This window comes from Microtus ochrogaster, chromosome 5 (genome assembly GCF_000317375.1).
Source record: "Microtus ochrogaster isolate Prairie Vole_2 chromosome 5, MicOch1.0, whole genome shotgun sequence".
In the NCBI taxonomy this organism is placed as follows: Eukaryota; Metazoa; Chordata; class Mammalia; order Rodentia; family Cricetidae; genus Microtus; species Microtus ochrogaster.
The window spans coordinates 61,907,330-61,921,208 of NC_022012.1; the positions used below are offsets into that span (position 1 = coordinate 61,907,330).

The window sequence follows — 13,879 nt, forward strand, 5'->3', positions numbered from 1 at the left end:
ACAGCAAAAGAACAAAGCAAAGGTCTGCCTGGGCGGTGGTGGTGCACGCCTTTAATCCCAGGACTTGGGAAGTAGAGGCAGGCTGGTCTACAGAGTGAGTTCCAGAACAGCCAAGCTACACAAACTCTGTCTCGCAAAGCAACAAAACAAAACAAAAAAAGGAAAGAAGGAAAGAAAGATAAAAAAGGTCTTAAAGAAACCATCAAGAGGGTGTTTTTTCCCTTAACCTCCTTAGATAAAAACATTCCCTGGACTCCCTTTGAGCCCTGTGCTGCAAGACGTTGGTCCCCCAGGCAGCCGAAAGAGGAGGAGGCAATACTCTGTACGGGTACCACAGGAGGACTGTGGAGTAGGCTTTGCCCACTCCTTCTCTTGGGCATGAAGTGTGTAAAGTGCCCTCGTCCCAAGTGTACAGCACACCGACGCATCACCCGGATTAGGGTAGAAACCCAGCCTAGCGCTGCAAAGGTTGCTGGCTCTCCAGTCAGTGCCGGGCACTCTGGAGTAACTGCTAGGAACCCAGCGTCACTCCGCTTTATGCACTGAATCACACAGGGCACATCGTATTTGGCTTCTCTCTTGGGACAGCTTGTGCTGTAACAGCGTAGTTCAAGTCACCGCTACGCTGCTCTTTCTCGGGGCAGCTTCCATACTTCTCCGTGATTCATTCCCACGTGTTTAGAGTGGAAAGAGATTCAGACTGTTTCAGCCTTTGCTTCTCAGCCAGTTCAACTATATACCTTTCCCAGCTGAGGTGGGAGCACGGTCTCCCAGTCCTGGTTTCCCCGCTTCCTTTCTGTTGCTGACTGAATGTGACCCTCTCAAATGCCTGACTCTTAATGGGATTTACAAGTAGGACCTGAAGGAAATGGTTAGATTCACATGGTGGTCGCAGCTTGTGTAAATGCGATCGATGCCCTTTTCAGAGCAGACTTGGGCCATCCATCAGAACAGAACAAAGCTAATCTGCAAGTCAGGAGGAGCTCTTGCCAGGAGTCTGACCTGCTAATGCTTCACTCTGGCTGATTTCCAGTCTCCGAAACGGAGAAATGATGTCAAGTCACTGAGTCTACAGTGTTGCTCTGGTGTCTGCACCAAGACAGCTTTCACCTTTTCTAAGCATTTTTTGGTGTGAACTCTGAAAGTGTTCTTGGAGAAGGTGGAAGGCTTACAGGAAAGGCAGTAGAAGGGAGGGCCACTGGTAGGTCTCAGGCACTTGTCTTTGGGGAAAGATGATGGCCTTAACTAACCTCAAGGGGAGCTCATGACCAGGACCTCTGAGACGCCTGTGACCAAGCAGCTTCCTGGAAGCTGAGAAGGCCCCTAAGCTAAACTCTGCCATCACAGGCTCACCACCATCTTCCTTGCCCATTACCTGTTTCTGCAGGTTCCTAATATACTTCCTAGCACCCCAAGACTAGGGCCTAACCATGACCGTGCCAAAACCCAGACATCTATGGCACTGAGTTTTCAATTAGGCAAGGTATTGCTCCATCTCTTGAGATGAAAGAGGCAATTTGGAAATAAGGGGGATCCGCTCAACTTCACAAGGTCTCCTCTGTGACCAATGGGTTAGAAGCAGGTGAAAACGGCCATGTCTAACTAAGAGAACGGAGTCCAGGCTTGGGCATGGTTTTTTAAGGTGAATATTTATTTGAAAATTATGTATAGAATATATCTTGATCATAACCACCCTTCCCTCCAGCTCTCCCCAGAACCCCTCATCACATCTCACCCCCGCAAACTTCATAATTTTATAATTATGTATCTATTTTTAACTCAGTGCTGTATGTACATGGCTGTGGGGTCATCCACTGGGGCATACTCCCCCAAAAGTACCTAACCCTCCCCCAGCAGCCATCAACTACAAAGAGTTCCTCTGCAAGAGGGGCCCAGGAGACCCTCCCCCTTCCTCTTCCTGATGTATGCAGGTAATGGACACTGCTGTGAGTTCCTGAGCAACAGTCACGTCCAGAGAGCAGCTCTTCTACTCTCCCCTGAGCTCTCCTAGCCCTTCTGCCCCTTTCCTGTGAAATCCTGAGCCCTAGGCAGGTGTGCTGATGTAGCTGTCCCATCTGCAGCTGAGCACCGCACTCTGAACAGCCATGCATCTCCGCACCAGCCACTACCCGCTGCATTGAGGTTCTCTAAGACAGAGGCACAAATCTGTGGGATAGCCTAGAAGACAGTCTGACAACATGGTCCTTTAGAATAACAATAGGTTCTCCCCTGAGCACTTTGCAGCATTCATTTCCTCCTGTGGAGCAGGCTTCAGATGCAACCAAGTCTCCTTGCTATTGCTCCAGTGGGCACCTCTTGCCTGGCAGGTGGGTACTGTGGCACGCCAAGTCTAATCTACCACTGGGTAAGATGATTAATCTTTTCCTCCCCAGCAGCATACATGGCCCCTTCTGGCACTATAAAAGCAAGCGGTGAGAGAACTTCCTGGGCAGTTGGAGTTTTGTGTCCTGCAATTAAAGCATGTGCATCTTCAATAGGGTCTTACCACCTTGGTGGGCAACCAAGGGCATTGGCAATTATCTGCATCATTTTGGGTGCCTCTGGCCTTCTGTAACCACACAAAGGATCCTATGCCTGGCACCGAGATTTTCACTTAATAACTTGTCTTCTCAGCATTGTTCACTAATGTGGTATACTTCCATCCAAACCCCCTCTTTAAAATTATGTCTGATTAGCAGGGTTTCAGAAGTCTTCTTCATATACTTTTATTGAAGACAAAGCATCTTTTATTCATGTCAGTGTTTTATAATTTAGCTCACAACCCTGAATTCTGTTTGAATGGTATAGCTCATGAGTTGCCGGTCATACTTATTCTGTTAGGAGTGGAGCATATATGTCAAGCTGAAATGTGCCTGGTTTGAAATTTGGCAAGAGAACAGTCTAGATATATACTGACTGGTGCTTTAAGCTGATGTATCTGTAACTTGGGTGCTAAGTGGTAATAAATCTTGCTATTCATGCAATCAGCAGACAGAGCAGGTTTACATAGCTTATTAGTAATGCAGAAATGTGGACTCCAGGTTATGTAGAAGTGCTGCCAGGGAAGTCACAGCCCGTGTACTGCCCAGAGGAAGGGAGAGCAAGGGAAAGCCCTCTGGGGCACACGCTTCTGCACGTACCTCCCATATGTTTTTCCCTTTACTTGTAGCTAAAATTGATGAAAACCCAGCAATCAATAGGTGTTCTTGTTTTCCATTTCAACTTTTCAAAAGTGTAAACCATGTTCTCAAACTAAGCACACCCATTTTCCTTATTAAATTATCACCTTAAACTGATCATACTTGGGAATGTCCCTAAAGTATTTTTCTGAATGAAGTCCCTGAACAAAATAAAATCCCTTTTTGTGCTTCCTTTGCCTAATGCGAGCACTGCTTTGGGATAGCCCCCCTACTATGTACACTGCCTCTCCTTCATGTCTGGGCTCCACTTGTCTTAGTTCTGTACTCAAGGTGTGGACCAATAAAAACGAGCTTAGTCTATGTGAGGGTATGGAGTATGGACTCAGATCCAGACAGGCTGAAAACAGCTTTGCAGGGCTTGTTAATTCTCTAGTCTAAGTGTCTCCAGTGTAGACTACATTTTCCAGGTCATCACTGGCCCAGCAGTATGAGAGTGGCTGAGATTAAAAGGAAAATTCATTTCCCAAGGCAAAGCAGTCTCTGTCACATTCTACAGGGGTGTGTGTGTATGAAAGCTAGCTACCAAGGGAGATCTGCCTGTTTTTATTACCGGTCCTCTTCTTAAAGGATTGGGGAGCTGCAATGATGAAATGACACCACACAATCAGGCCTAATTAAAAATCTTCCCATGCTTTTAACAGTCCTAAGGAGGAAGAGGCAGGTGGGTATCTGTGAGTTCAAGACCAGCCTGATCTACAGAGTGGGTACAAAATCAGTAGCCAGGTTACATAGTTAGAAATAAAACAACAAAAACTTAAAAACCCTTAAAACCACTCATACATGCACTAGCTTTTGAATATCAATTCCATTTTTTTTTTGTATGAGTGCTCTGTCTCCACGTATGCTTGCACACTAGAGGAGGGCATTAGATCCCATTACAGATGGTTATGAGTCACCATGCAGATGCTGGGAATTGAACTTGGGACCTCTGGAAGAACAGTCAGTGCTCTAAATCACAGATATTTCGCCAACCCATGATTTCCATTCTTTTATTTTCTTATACCACAAACATTTTATTCTTTTTACAACCTGACTTACATAACAAAATTGTAGAGGAAAAAGGACTTTCTTTAAATTTCCAAAATAAATGAAATATATAGCCAATCCTAGTCCTTAAAGTTTTAAGCTGAAGCAGCTTTATTGCAATCTTTCAAAATTGGCATTACAGTGTAAATATTTATATCCATAAAGCTTGGCTTAATCTACAGTACAGTTATTTCTGAAGTAGTTAAATTGAGTTAACATTGAAGAAGATAAAGCTAAAGCAATTTATAAAACAAATTATTTACAATTAAACATTTAGGGTCCTGATCACAAAAATTAGTGCATTTCATGATTGATCTGAGTTTTACAGAGAAAGCAAGCAGAATGCAGAATACTCCCCAGGGAAATCTGGAATGATGGCTGTCAGAAGACAGCCTACCAGTGTGCTTACTGCAAGCCAGAGAAAGAGTAACAGAAACCTTGGCAGCCTCACTGATTTGACGGTCACTAGCACAGTGACCAGACAACCGGTGGAAGTGGACGAGCAGACACCAGCTTTGACAGAGCTGTTGGTGTGTACAGAAGGGAATGATTTCGCTTTTCAAAAACAAAATCACCCCCAATATTCTCTACACATGAACTCTGAGTCTGTATATTTTAGACAAATTCCAAAGGAGTTTCTTTTCTAAGAGCAGCAGAGTTCAGTCCAGTGGTGAGAGCGTGGGACTGCTCTGGGAAAGACCAGCACGGGCAGGGTGCCTCACCCTCGGGCGTCAGTGCAATCCAGTGATTTTATGTATGCAGCAAAGGAGGCAACTCAAAAAACAGTTACAAGAAAGCATTTTTAAGTAAATTTCAGTGAATCAGGGCCCAGGTAGTATTAAAGGAAGATTTACAGTAAACATTTAAAACTCTGGAATGCAGGTATTATTGTACAATTACATTTACAAAACTGCCTAGACACTAGTTGCTCCAGAGTAAGGATTCAAAATGTACAAGCCAGTTCACTATGACTTTAGATACAATGTTATTAAAATACATTGTTAATCACAAAAATACTTTAGTATATACATGTACAAACTCAGGTTTACCTACTGAAGAAGCTGCTAGCACCACTGGCCACTGGCACAGGAACACCACAGGCCATGGTGGTGTTCGCGGCATCCAATTGGGTCAGCAGTCAGTGCTGCAGCTGTCACTCGCTCGAAAGCGATGCACCTCTTTCTGCTGGATGTTTAGTTTGAAGAGTCACTTTTGCCTCCACTGTACTTTGTTTTCCTAAATCCTGATCCAAGTAACTCTGGACATTCACATAATTCATTTGCAATTTGGTTACATTTCAAAACGAGGCTATAATTTATCTCATCAGTTATTACACTGTCTTGCTTGTAGTCAGGGTGGTTGGCGATGAACTCTCTCATCCATCTGGCAACTGTCATTAGTTCTCCTGAAAGAAAAAAATTAGGTGCTTTAAGAAGTGGGTATTTGATGACTCGCGAACACACGTCTTTAAAGTGAAGTCTGCATGACCTGGGAGTGTCACACGCTAAGAGCTAAAAGGATAGCTTTCACCACATTCAAAAGATTGCTAACGGGGACAAACGGATGACTGCAGGACAGCAACAGGCATATACATCCCAGTTAGATAGATGCCACCCATAGGCTGACACCACCAGCTCTTAAGGGACTGAGGTTCAGTATTATTTATAAGAGCTATGTTGTCCTTCTTGGCCAGTGGGCTACAGGTGATGCCGTTATGTGACTACTTCAAAGGACTACAGGGTCCCTACAGTTAAGGAGCACATAGAATAAAAGGGAAGCCGTAGATAAAGTATTCTGGAGGTGATGTGCTCTTACAGATGACCTTTGTCAAGATGGTGTCAGCACTCACACCGAGGTTTGCGTGAGCTGCTCCCCGTGTAAGTACTGGCAAGGCCAGTGAGGCACTGTAAATAGATATTAAACTGACAAAGGTCCTCGGAAGGCTGCTGTGCAGCACGAGCTGAGAGCTGCACACAAGCCAGCGGTGCAGGCTACTGGAGCTGTGGCTATTCAGCCTGACCAAAGTTCACAGTGACATGCAATACACATAGATGACACCAGACTGGCACCGCAGCCACCACACCTCATCGAAATACCACATTTAAGAATGTATCACTATTTCCTACAGGTAAGGGGGAAAACGCTCTCTCAATTTAAAACTGTGATCCTAAGATTTTAAAGTATATGCAACTGTAGAATTATCAAATGTTAAAAAAAAAAGAGCATGGCTAGAGTATGACATACTGTTAAGCATGGTGAGTCAAATACTGTAAAGAGTCAAGACAAAGAAAAGGGGAAAAATGTACTGTACCAGACGCTCTCTTCTTAATTAGCTTTAGGTAGTTCAGAATACTGCATCTGGTGTCCACATCTACTTCCATGTTTTCAAGATAGGAGTTCAGAATGGGGATGAGTCCAGGAAACACCCCTTCCTACAAGAAGAACACATTATAAACTCTGCCAGCTGGTGCTCATCGCATAAGCCCCGTCCAGACTGTATCTTCCCATTGATGACAAGCCCCGTCCAGACTGTATCTTCCCATTGATGACAAGCCCCGTCCAGACTGTATCTTCCCATTGATGACAAGCCCCGTCCAGACTGTATCTTCCTGTTGATGACAAGCCCCGTTCAGGCCGTACCTTCCCGTTGATGATGGTGTCTATGCTCATGAGGGTGTACTCCTCTGCTGCTGGCTCAGAGCTGGTCTGGGCCTTGCTACACCCATCCACAACGGCATTGCCACCTGCCAACCAAGGGGAGCACAGAGGAGCTTCAGCAGCCTGTTCAGCATAAACCGACCCTAGAAACCTGAACACATGATACCTTTGCAAATGTCTTTCCTGAAATAGAACATCCCCTGCAAGACAGCATCCCGCTTCTGTGCCATTTTCATGTTTTCATCAACCTAATGGAGAAAGAGAATCAGGACTAAGCCAGAACATCTTGGATGGAACAAGCAAGTGCCTTCATCACTTCGATGCTTCAGAAGAGAAGCTCACTTTACATAACACAACCTAGAAAATGCTCCTTCCTAAGGCTTACCAAGATCTTGAGACGTGGGAAGGCCTGAGATCTTGGTCTCAAGCCTGTGTTCTCCCCAAGCCTGCCTCACTTAAGTGAGCAAAGGGGCAGCAGGCTTCCTTCAGGTATACAGTATTGGCTCACCAAGGGCAAAGTCACCAATGCCATTTGCCTACCTGCTAACTCATTCGTGAATTCTTTGAAGACTTAAGTTATTGCTGTTACCTTTCTAAAAGGTCACTGTGTATCTTATTTCCAGCATTTCTCCTTGCTTTGGAAATGTTTTACAAACCAAGCCATACTAGAGTGTTGCAATTTGATGTTACTTGTTTCTTCTTAAAAGCATTTTTACATGTATTTATCTTTCTGTGTGTCAGGAGAAGGCTTGCGTGGGAGTCAGTTTTCTCCCACTACTACATGGGTCCTGGGAATCTATCTCAGGTCACCAGGCTTGGATGCAAGAGCCTGTACCTGCACAGCCACCTCTGAGTCCTTTTCTGTCGCCCCTTATCTTTACTGCTTTCTCTTCTGTGGGTTACTCTTCACATTCTATTCCTCGCTCTGCTTTTATAATGCTAACAAGTTTTCTTCCTTCTTTTTCTTGCTCTTGAGCCAGTTATTTGGAATTAACTTCAGTTTTAAACAAATGCTCTTTTCATATTTATTTTTTTTGTTTGACACAGGTTCTTGTTTATGGAGACAAGCTTATTGAACTTGTTATCCTCCTGCCTCAGCTTCCCAAGTGCATTAGCCTATTCTGCCGCTGATGATTAATAGTGTTGTATTTTTCTTATTCTTTGTGGTAGTAAAGAATCACTCACGCTGGGCAGTGGTGGCACACGCCTTTAATCCCGGCACTTGGGAGGCAGAGGCAGGCGGATCTCTGTGAGTTTGAGGTCAACCTGGAACTAGTTCCAAAACAGGCTCCAAAGCTACAGAGAAACCCTGTCTCAAAAAACCAAAATAGATAGATAGATGTATGGATGGATGGATAGATAGATTGATACAGTTCCCAGAGTCTAGAAGAGGGTGCTGGAACCCCCTCAACCCCAAATTAGAGTTACAGCTGGTTATGACCATGTGGGTACTGGGAACTAAACCTTGGTCTTCTGCAACAGCAGTTAGTGCTAATAACTGCTTAGCTATCTTTCCAGACCATTTTCTTTGTTTCTTAGTTTTGAAAGTATTATTCTCTCAGTGTCTAGCATTAGAATGCATTTGCCCAAAATTGAGTGTCCATGTAACCTCAAAATCTACACAATGGTATCCGATCCCCAGTGTGACAGGATTAGAATCCTGGGCACCTTTGCCCTTCTGAACGAGAACAGAGCCCTTATTCAAGACCTCAGACTGCAGCGGAGTGTAACTGAATTGTAGAGTCCCAGCTTCCCATGCCTGAAGTCCTAAGTTCCTCTCTACCACTAAACAAAACCAATACTGAAGGAGGGAAACCATAGGAGAGATCTCTCCAAAGCTAGCCAGGCGCCTCTGTCATCTGTGCACACAGGGAGAATGTAATCCAATAATGAGAAAGTGGCCCTTGCCACACAGCATCTCCTCGCCCGCTCCACATACACAGAATGCTAGTTGGTTTTTTATGTCAAGTTGATAGAAGATAGGGTCATCTTGGAAGAGGCAACCTCAACTGATGAACTGCCTCTATCAGACTGGACTGTTGGCAACACTGGGGGGTATTTTCTCGGTGCCGACTGATGTGGGAGAAGGGACAATCCCATCATGGTGGTGCTACTCCTGGACAGGTGATCATGGGTTGTATAGAAAAGCAGGATGCTAAGCAACTAAGCCTTTAGCACCCGCCCTGACTTCCCTCATGAGTTAGGACCTGGAATCCTAAGATAAAATAAACCTGCTCTACGTTGCTATTGGTCATTGTGTTCTCCACAGTCACAGAAAACAAACTAGGTCACACACTAAATTAAACAACAGGGAGAACTCATTTGAATGGGAAGGGAGCTCAGACAGTGCTCTTTCAATCTCTCTGGCCTTACATTCAGTAAAGAAGTAATGCTACCCGTTCTCCCTCGCAGGTGTCCTCACCGTCTTTCCTGTTCAGGACATTTCAGTGGAGAAATAAAATTCCTAGATTTGGGTGCTGAAGTTAACTGCTTCACTAGGACTGTCAAGTGAGGATGCTGAACCTTCTCAAGGATATTTTTTTCTTAGCTTTCTGCCAGCTTTAGGACAGCTAGTCATGTTCAGGAACAGAAGCCTGGATGAGTAACTCACAAGGACTTTTCTTTGGGTGGATTTGACATAGTCAGCACACACCCATGGGCAATAAGCTTCTGAATTCCTATTTGCTCTGACAAAGCCCCTCTGATTCTTTTATGGCCTGACTCCTTGGCAGCAGTCCACAGCAGCAGAGCCTCCACTCTACTTAACAGTCTTTCCCATCCATTATTATGTCAAGAAGAACTCATGGCCTTGACCACCCTAAGGACTGCCTCAGACCACACACAAAAGCTTTGTGGCCTCTGAGCAAGGGCAGGCTCAAAAACTCTACTGGCCAACTTCCTCCAGGAAGCCTCTTCTCTGGTCATCCTGGGGTGAGATTTATAACTCTTAATTTGGTAATCTAAATCACATCCTCCATAAACATCCCAAGTTTGGTTGCACTGAGACCTTTGCCTGAATTCTATCAGTAATCCTCCAATCATCCTAATTTTGACATCGTAGACCAAACAGACTTTTAGGGGATGGCACTAGTTTGTGGGACCATCTCCAGCCATTGTCTTTAAACAAAGCCTCGAGAGATAAATTTGGTCCTAAGGGGAAAAGCAGAGTCAAAGCAGAGACAGTTTATCCTGATAGGTAGGAAAACTCTATGTAACGTCAGGCTGGAACTGCACAATGCACACGGTAAGTAGACACCTCTGCACTGTCTATGCTCATGGCTCTAACCACCCATCATTACCTTGGACAGTGGGATGAGGAAATCCAGTTTGTATGAGAGGATCACCCTGGTGAGCAGAACCACAAACACCACATAGGCCGAGTTCTCAAAGTCTGTTAACTGCACCTAGAGGTGAAGATCAGACCGTTAGGGATCGACTGCCTGCCCCAGCTTCCCCCTCCCTAGCCCTCCAGACTGCATTATTTCCTGAGCACTTTCATCGTCCCCCTTTGAGGCTGGAGCCCTCTCTCCAGGTCCACGCTCTGATATCAGCTCCCAGTGGCTTTTGGAGTTGCTATTCATAGGCACATTTGGATTCCTACTGCTTTCAAATGAACTCAGAGCCCTCTGAGGAGAACATTAGGCGGGTGGGGAGTGGTCAGAAGGGAGCTTCTGAGCGGAAGCACGTGTCTCACCTCCATGGGTCTGAACTCTACTCTCCATCCAATATCTGAGTTTGGAGGAGGAGGCTTAAATCTCATTGTCTGCCAGTTTGTGGATTGAATATTCTATAACAAAAAGAAATAGAACAAAATCAACTTTCTACACATTCAGAACACAGATGACGTGTATTTAATGAGGGACGAAGACTGTTTACTGTCTATCTATACCTAATACCTCCCAATTTACAAATACGAGAAAGTTACAACTTTGGGACTTTGTTGAGTGTGACCTGTTAGAAAACAAAAGTTTGTGAAGTGAAATTCATTTGAATGGGAGATACCTCAAAATGGTCAGACTCGTTGGCATCATCCAGGTGTATTTTCTCTTCAAAAAGGGTGAGTGGGTCTCTAATAAAGAGATGAGCAACATGCTGTGCCAAAAGATGATCAAGGCCTGCAAAGACAGATCGCAGGGACTAACTGCAAAGGGAAGGTACCTGTACAGTTTCTAAGTGCACAGACTGAAGAAAGGGTGTCTAGACGTGGAGGTGGCTGGGTGGTTCAGTGTTCTCACCTTGCCCAGGATTTTTTCCTACGCACACTGGGGAAGAGTCGGAGTTTACTCACACTCCTCACACAGTGCCTGCTGGGCACTGGTGTGCACCTAGACACAGAGCTCCAAAAACTTCCTTTTGCTAAAAGTCAAGAAGATCTCACAAGTATTTGGAACTTGAAACTTTAGGAACAAGCAGCCTCATAAGAAAAGTTAGAGACTTCACACTAAAAACAGAAACCAGACCAGGAGTCAGCAAAAGTTCAAAGCGCTTTCAAGAACAAAAGGTGCACATATGATCGGCTTAGCAGGAGGGCTGCTCACCTTCCCGCAAGAGCTGCTCATAGATCTCTTGATCGATGGTCAGGTCGATGTCGTTGTATTTCTCCCCACACTTAGATAAGTAGCTATCTATGGAATCATACCGAGATTTACTAATCCTAAAGCGATTGTTCTTCAGAGGCTAAAACAGAAGACATGGTCTAAAATTAACACCCAGGAATTCAATAGAAGCACATTTGCCTGGTGACCTGTGTTCAACCCTTAGAACTTATGGTGGAGAAAATGACTTACAATGTTTTCTCTGACCTCTCTATACACAAGCTGAGCAGGACCTGCATTCCCCAACGCTTTCTCTTTCACACACAATAATAAAATTGCAAGCTTGTTTTTATTTATAAAGTATGTTCAACAATTTGTGGGTGATTATGACAGGACCAGAGCAGAAAAGCCCTCAGTGGAGACATCCTTTGTGGAAACCTCTAAGAACACTGATGTCCAGTCAGGCTCTTGTCCTGGAGAGTCTCATCTACGATGAACCTGGGCGCCTGGCTCTCCATGGCTATGGTGACACACACTCTGGAGTGTGACGAGAAATGCTAACAGTGCTGATCTGTCCTTACTGGGCACAGCCTAAGCCTGTGAATGAGACAGTCATCTGACAACAGCACCTCCTAACAGACTCCACTGGACATACAGCATTTGCACAGTGCCAGGACTTTCTGGTAAAACAGCCGTCAGTGTGACTTCTACCACTATTTTTAAAAGAAGCAACAACTAATACAGAGTTCAAGCAAGGATAAAAACTGCCTCCGTCCCCGAACTAACCACCCACCATCCTCCTCACATACCCACTTAAAACAAAGCCAGGCTCACCACCTGTATTCTCTTCCCTTATGTGAACACTCAGAGGGTAAACATCTAAGAGAGGCTTCAAAATCCAAGTATGTGCAATATGCACACATTACCTGCGTGATGCAAAAGATTAAGGAGAAAAACATTCCTACCTCCAGGCCTCTCTCCTCCCGTGTTCTATCATCTACAGATGCAGAAATCACTCCCCAGCGACAATCAATGTCTGACACGTAGCCTCGGTAAAATGGAGACGCAGCACTCAAAGCCATCTAAAAACACAAGTGAGCAAATGCAGGTCACAGTGCTGCACACACAGGGAGGCTCCCACCCATTCATCAGCCCATGCAGTCCTTGAGGGTCTACTGGTAGTTCCTGGCTGCTGTTTTATATAAACAGAATGTACAAAGAAGAACTCCAAGGCTTTACTTATTATTGAATCTTCTCTTCTACAACATGGGGACATACTTAGCACAGGGAGAAAGGATGTTCATACTCAAACTCAGTATTATCATAAATACCAATAGTTTGACTCCTCAGTTCTCTATCTATGTGTTATTAGTTCATTAAATAGCACCTGTGGTCTTATTTTCTTCACAGATATGTTTAAAGGAAGACATACGTTCTACTTACAACAATTGGGCAGATAGTGGCCAGCTGATCATAAAGGTATCTGGCTTCAGATATACTGCAGGCTTGGAATGTCACCTGTTTAAGAATAAAAGTGATTAAAATGACAACATAAATTCATCGTCAGGCCCCATAAGAAGTCAGTTTGAGAAGAAGGGGTCACAGATAAGAAGGCTTTAGAGATGAGCTTTGTTTAGAAGTTGTCTTGAGCCAGGCATGGTGGCACACACCTTTAAACCCAGCACTCAGACAGAGGCAGGTGGATCTCTGTGCGTTCGATACCAGTCTGGTCTATAGAGTGACTTCTAGAACAGTTAGGGCTGTTACATAGAGAAATCCTGTCTTGAAAACATAAACAACAAAAAGTTGTTTGGCCTGATACAGAAAATAATTTATGTGCTTACCCCTTGAAAGAACAGTCTCAGCTCTGACGGTTTAACTCTATATCTCAACTATCCCTTCTGACATCAAACAAGCTCCATGGGGACACACCTACTGAACCACATGGGCAACTGGCTACTGAAACAAGTGTTTAAATGGCTGGTGTCCTGATCTTCCTGTGGGTTCCATGTTAGTGCTAGCGTGAACGGCACACGTCAGTTACAAGCACCGACACCTCCCTAGCCCCCGCAGATCAAGACAATGGGAAGAAATGCTGTAGCCATCAAGGAAAATGGGTTTCAAAGGCCACAGTAAAAATTGAGGAGGGCTGAAGATGAGGTTACTGACAAGCAAGGCAAGGTAGCTCCACCAGTGACATGGGACTTAGAAACCAACTTGTGAGGTCAGGGATATAAACCAGTGAGATGCTTGCCTTGTTAGCACTCGGACCTGAGTTTGATCACTTGAACCTCCAAAATTTGGCATGTGTTTATAGTCTTGGAGCTGGGGCAACAAAGACAGGCAGAACCCTAAGGCTTACTGGCTCTAGGCCAATGAGTGAATGACCTTTGTGGATAGCACTTGAGGAATGACACCTGAGGTTGGTCTCTGTCTATGCACACAAGGAAGGAAGGAAGC

The 13,879-nt window shown here is 44.7% G+C and overlaps 1 protein-coding gene across 1 annotated transcript in view; it reads right to left on the bottom strand.

Annotated features, from left to right (window-relative positions):
- Positions 1 to 4,313: 4,313 nt before the first annotated feature.
- Positions 4,314 to 13,879, bottom strand: part of Gclc (glutamate-cysteine ligase catalytic subunit) — a 40,227-nt gene continuing 30,661 nt past the window's right edge. The window contains exons 7-16 of the mRNA XM_005347600.2: positions 12,863 to 12,937; positions 12,385 to 12,501; positions 11,423 to 11,561; positions 10,887 to 10,999; positions 10,579 to 10,671; positions 10,184 to 10,288; positions 7,051 to 7,132; positions 6,867 to 6,970; positions 6,538 to 6,658; positions 4,314 to 5,631 (exon numbers count right to left, since the gene is read on the bottom strand). Coding sequence (XP_005347657.1) covers positions 5,420 to 5,631; positions 6,538 to 6,658; positions 6,867 to 6,970; positions 7,051 to 7,132; positions 10,184 to 10,288; positions 10,579 to 10,671; positions 10,887 to 10,999; positions 11,423 to 11,561; positions 12,385 to 12,501; positions 12,863 to 12,937 — 1,161 coding nt within the window. The 3' untranslated portion in view covers positions 4,314 to 5,419. The remainder of the gene's footprint in view (positions 5,632 to 6,537; positions 6,659 to 6,866; positions 6,971 to 7,050; positions 7,133 to 10,183; positions 10,289 to 10,578; positions 10,672 to 10,886; positions 11,000 to 11,422; positions 11,562 to 12,384; positions 12,502 to 12,862; positions 12,938 to 13,879) is intronic.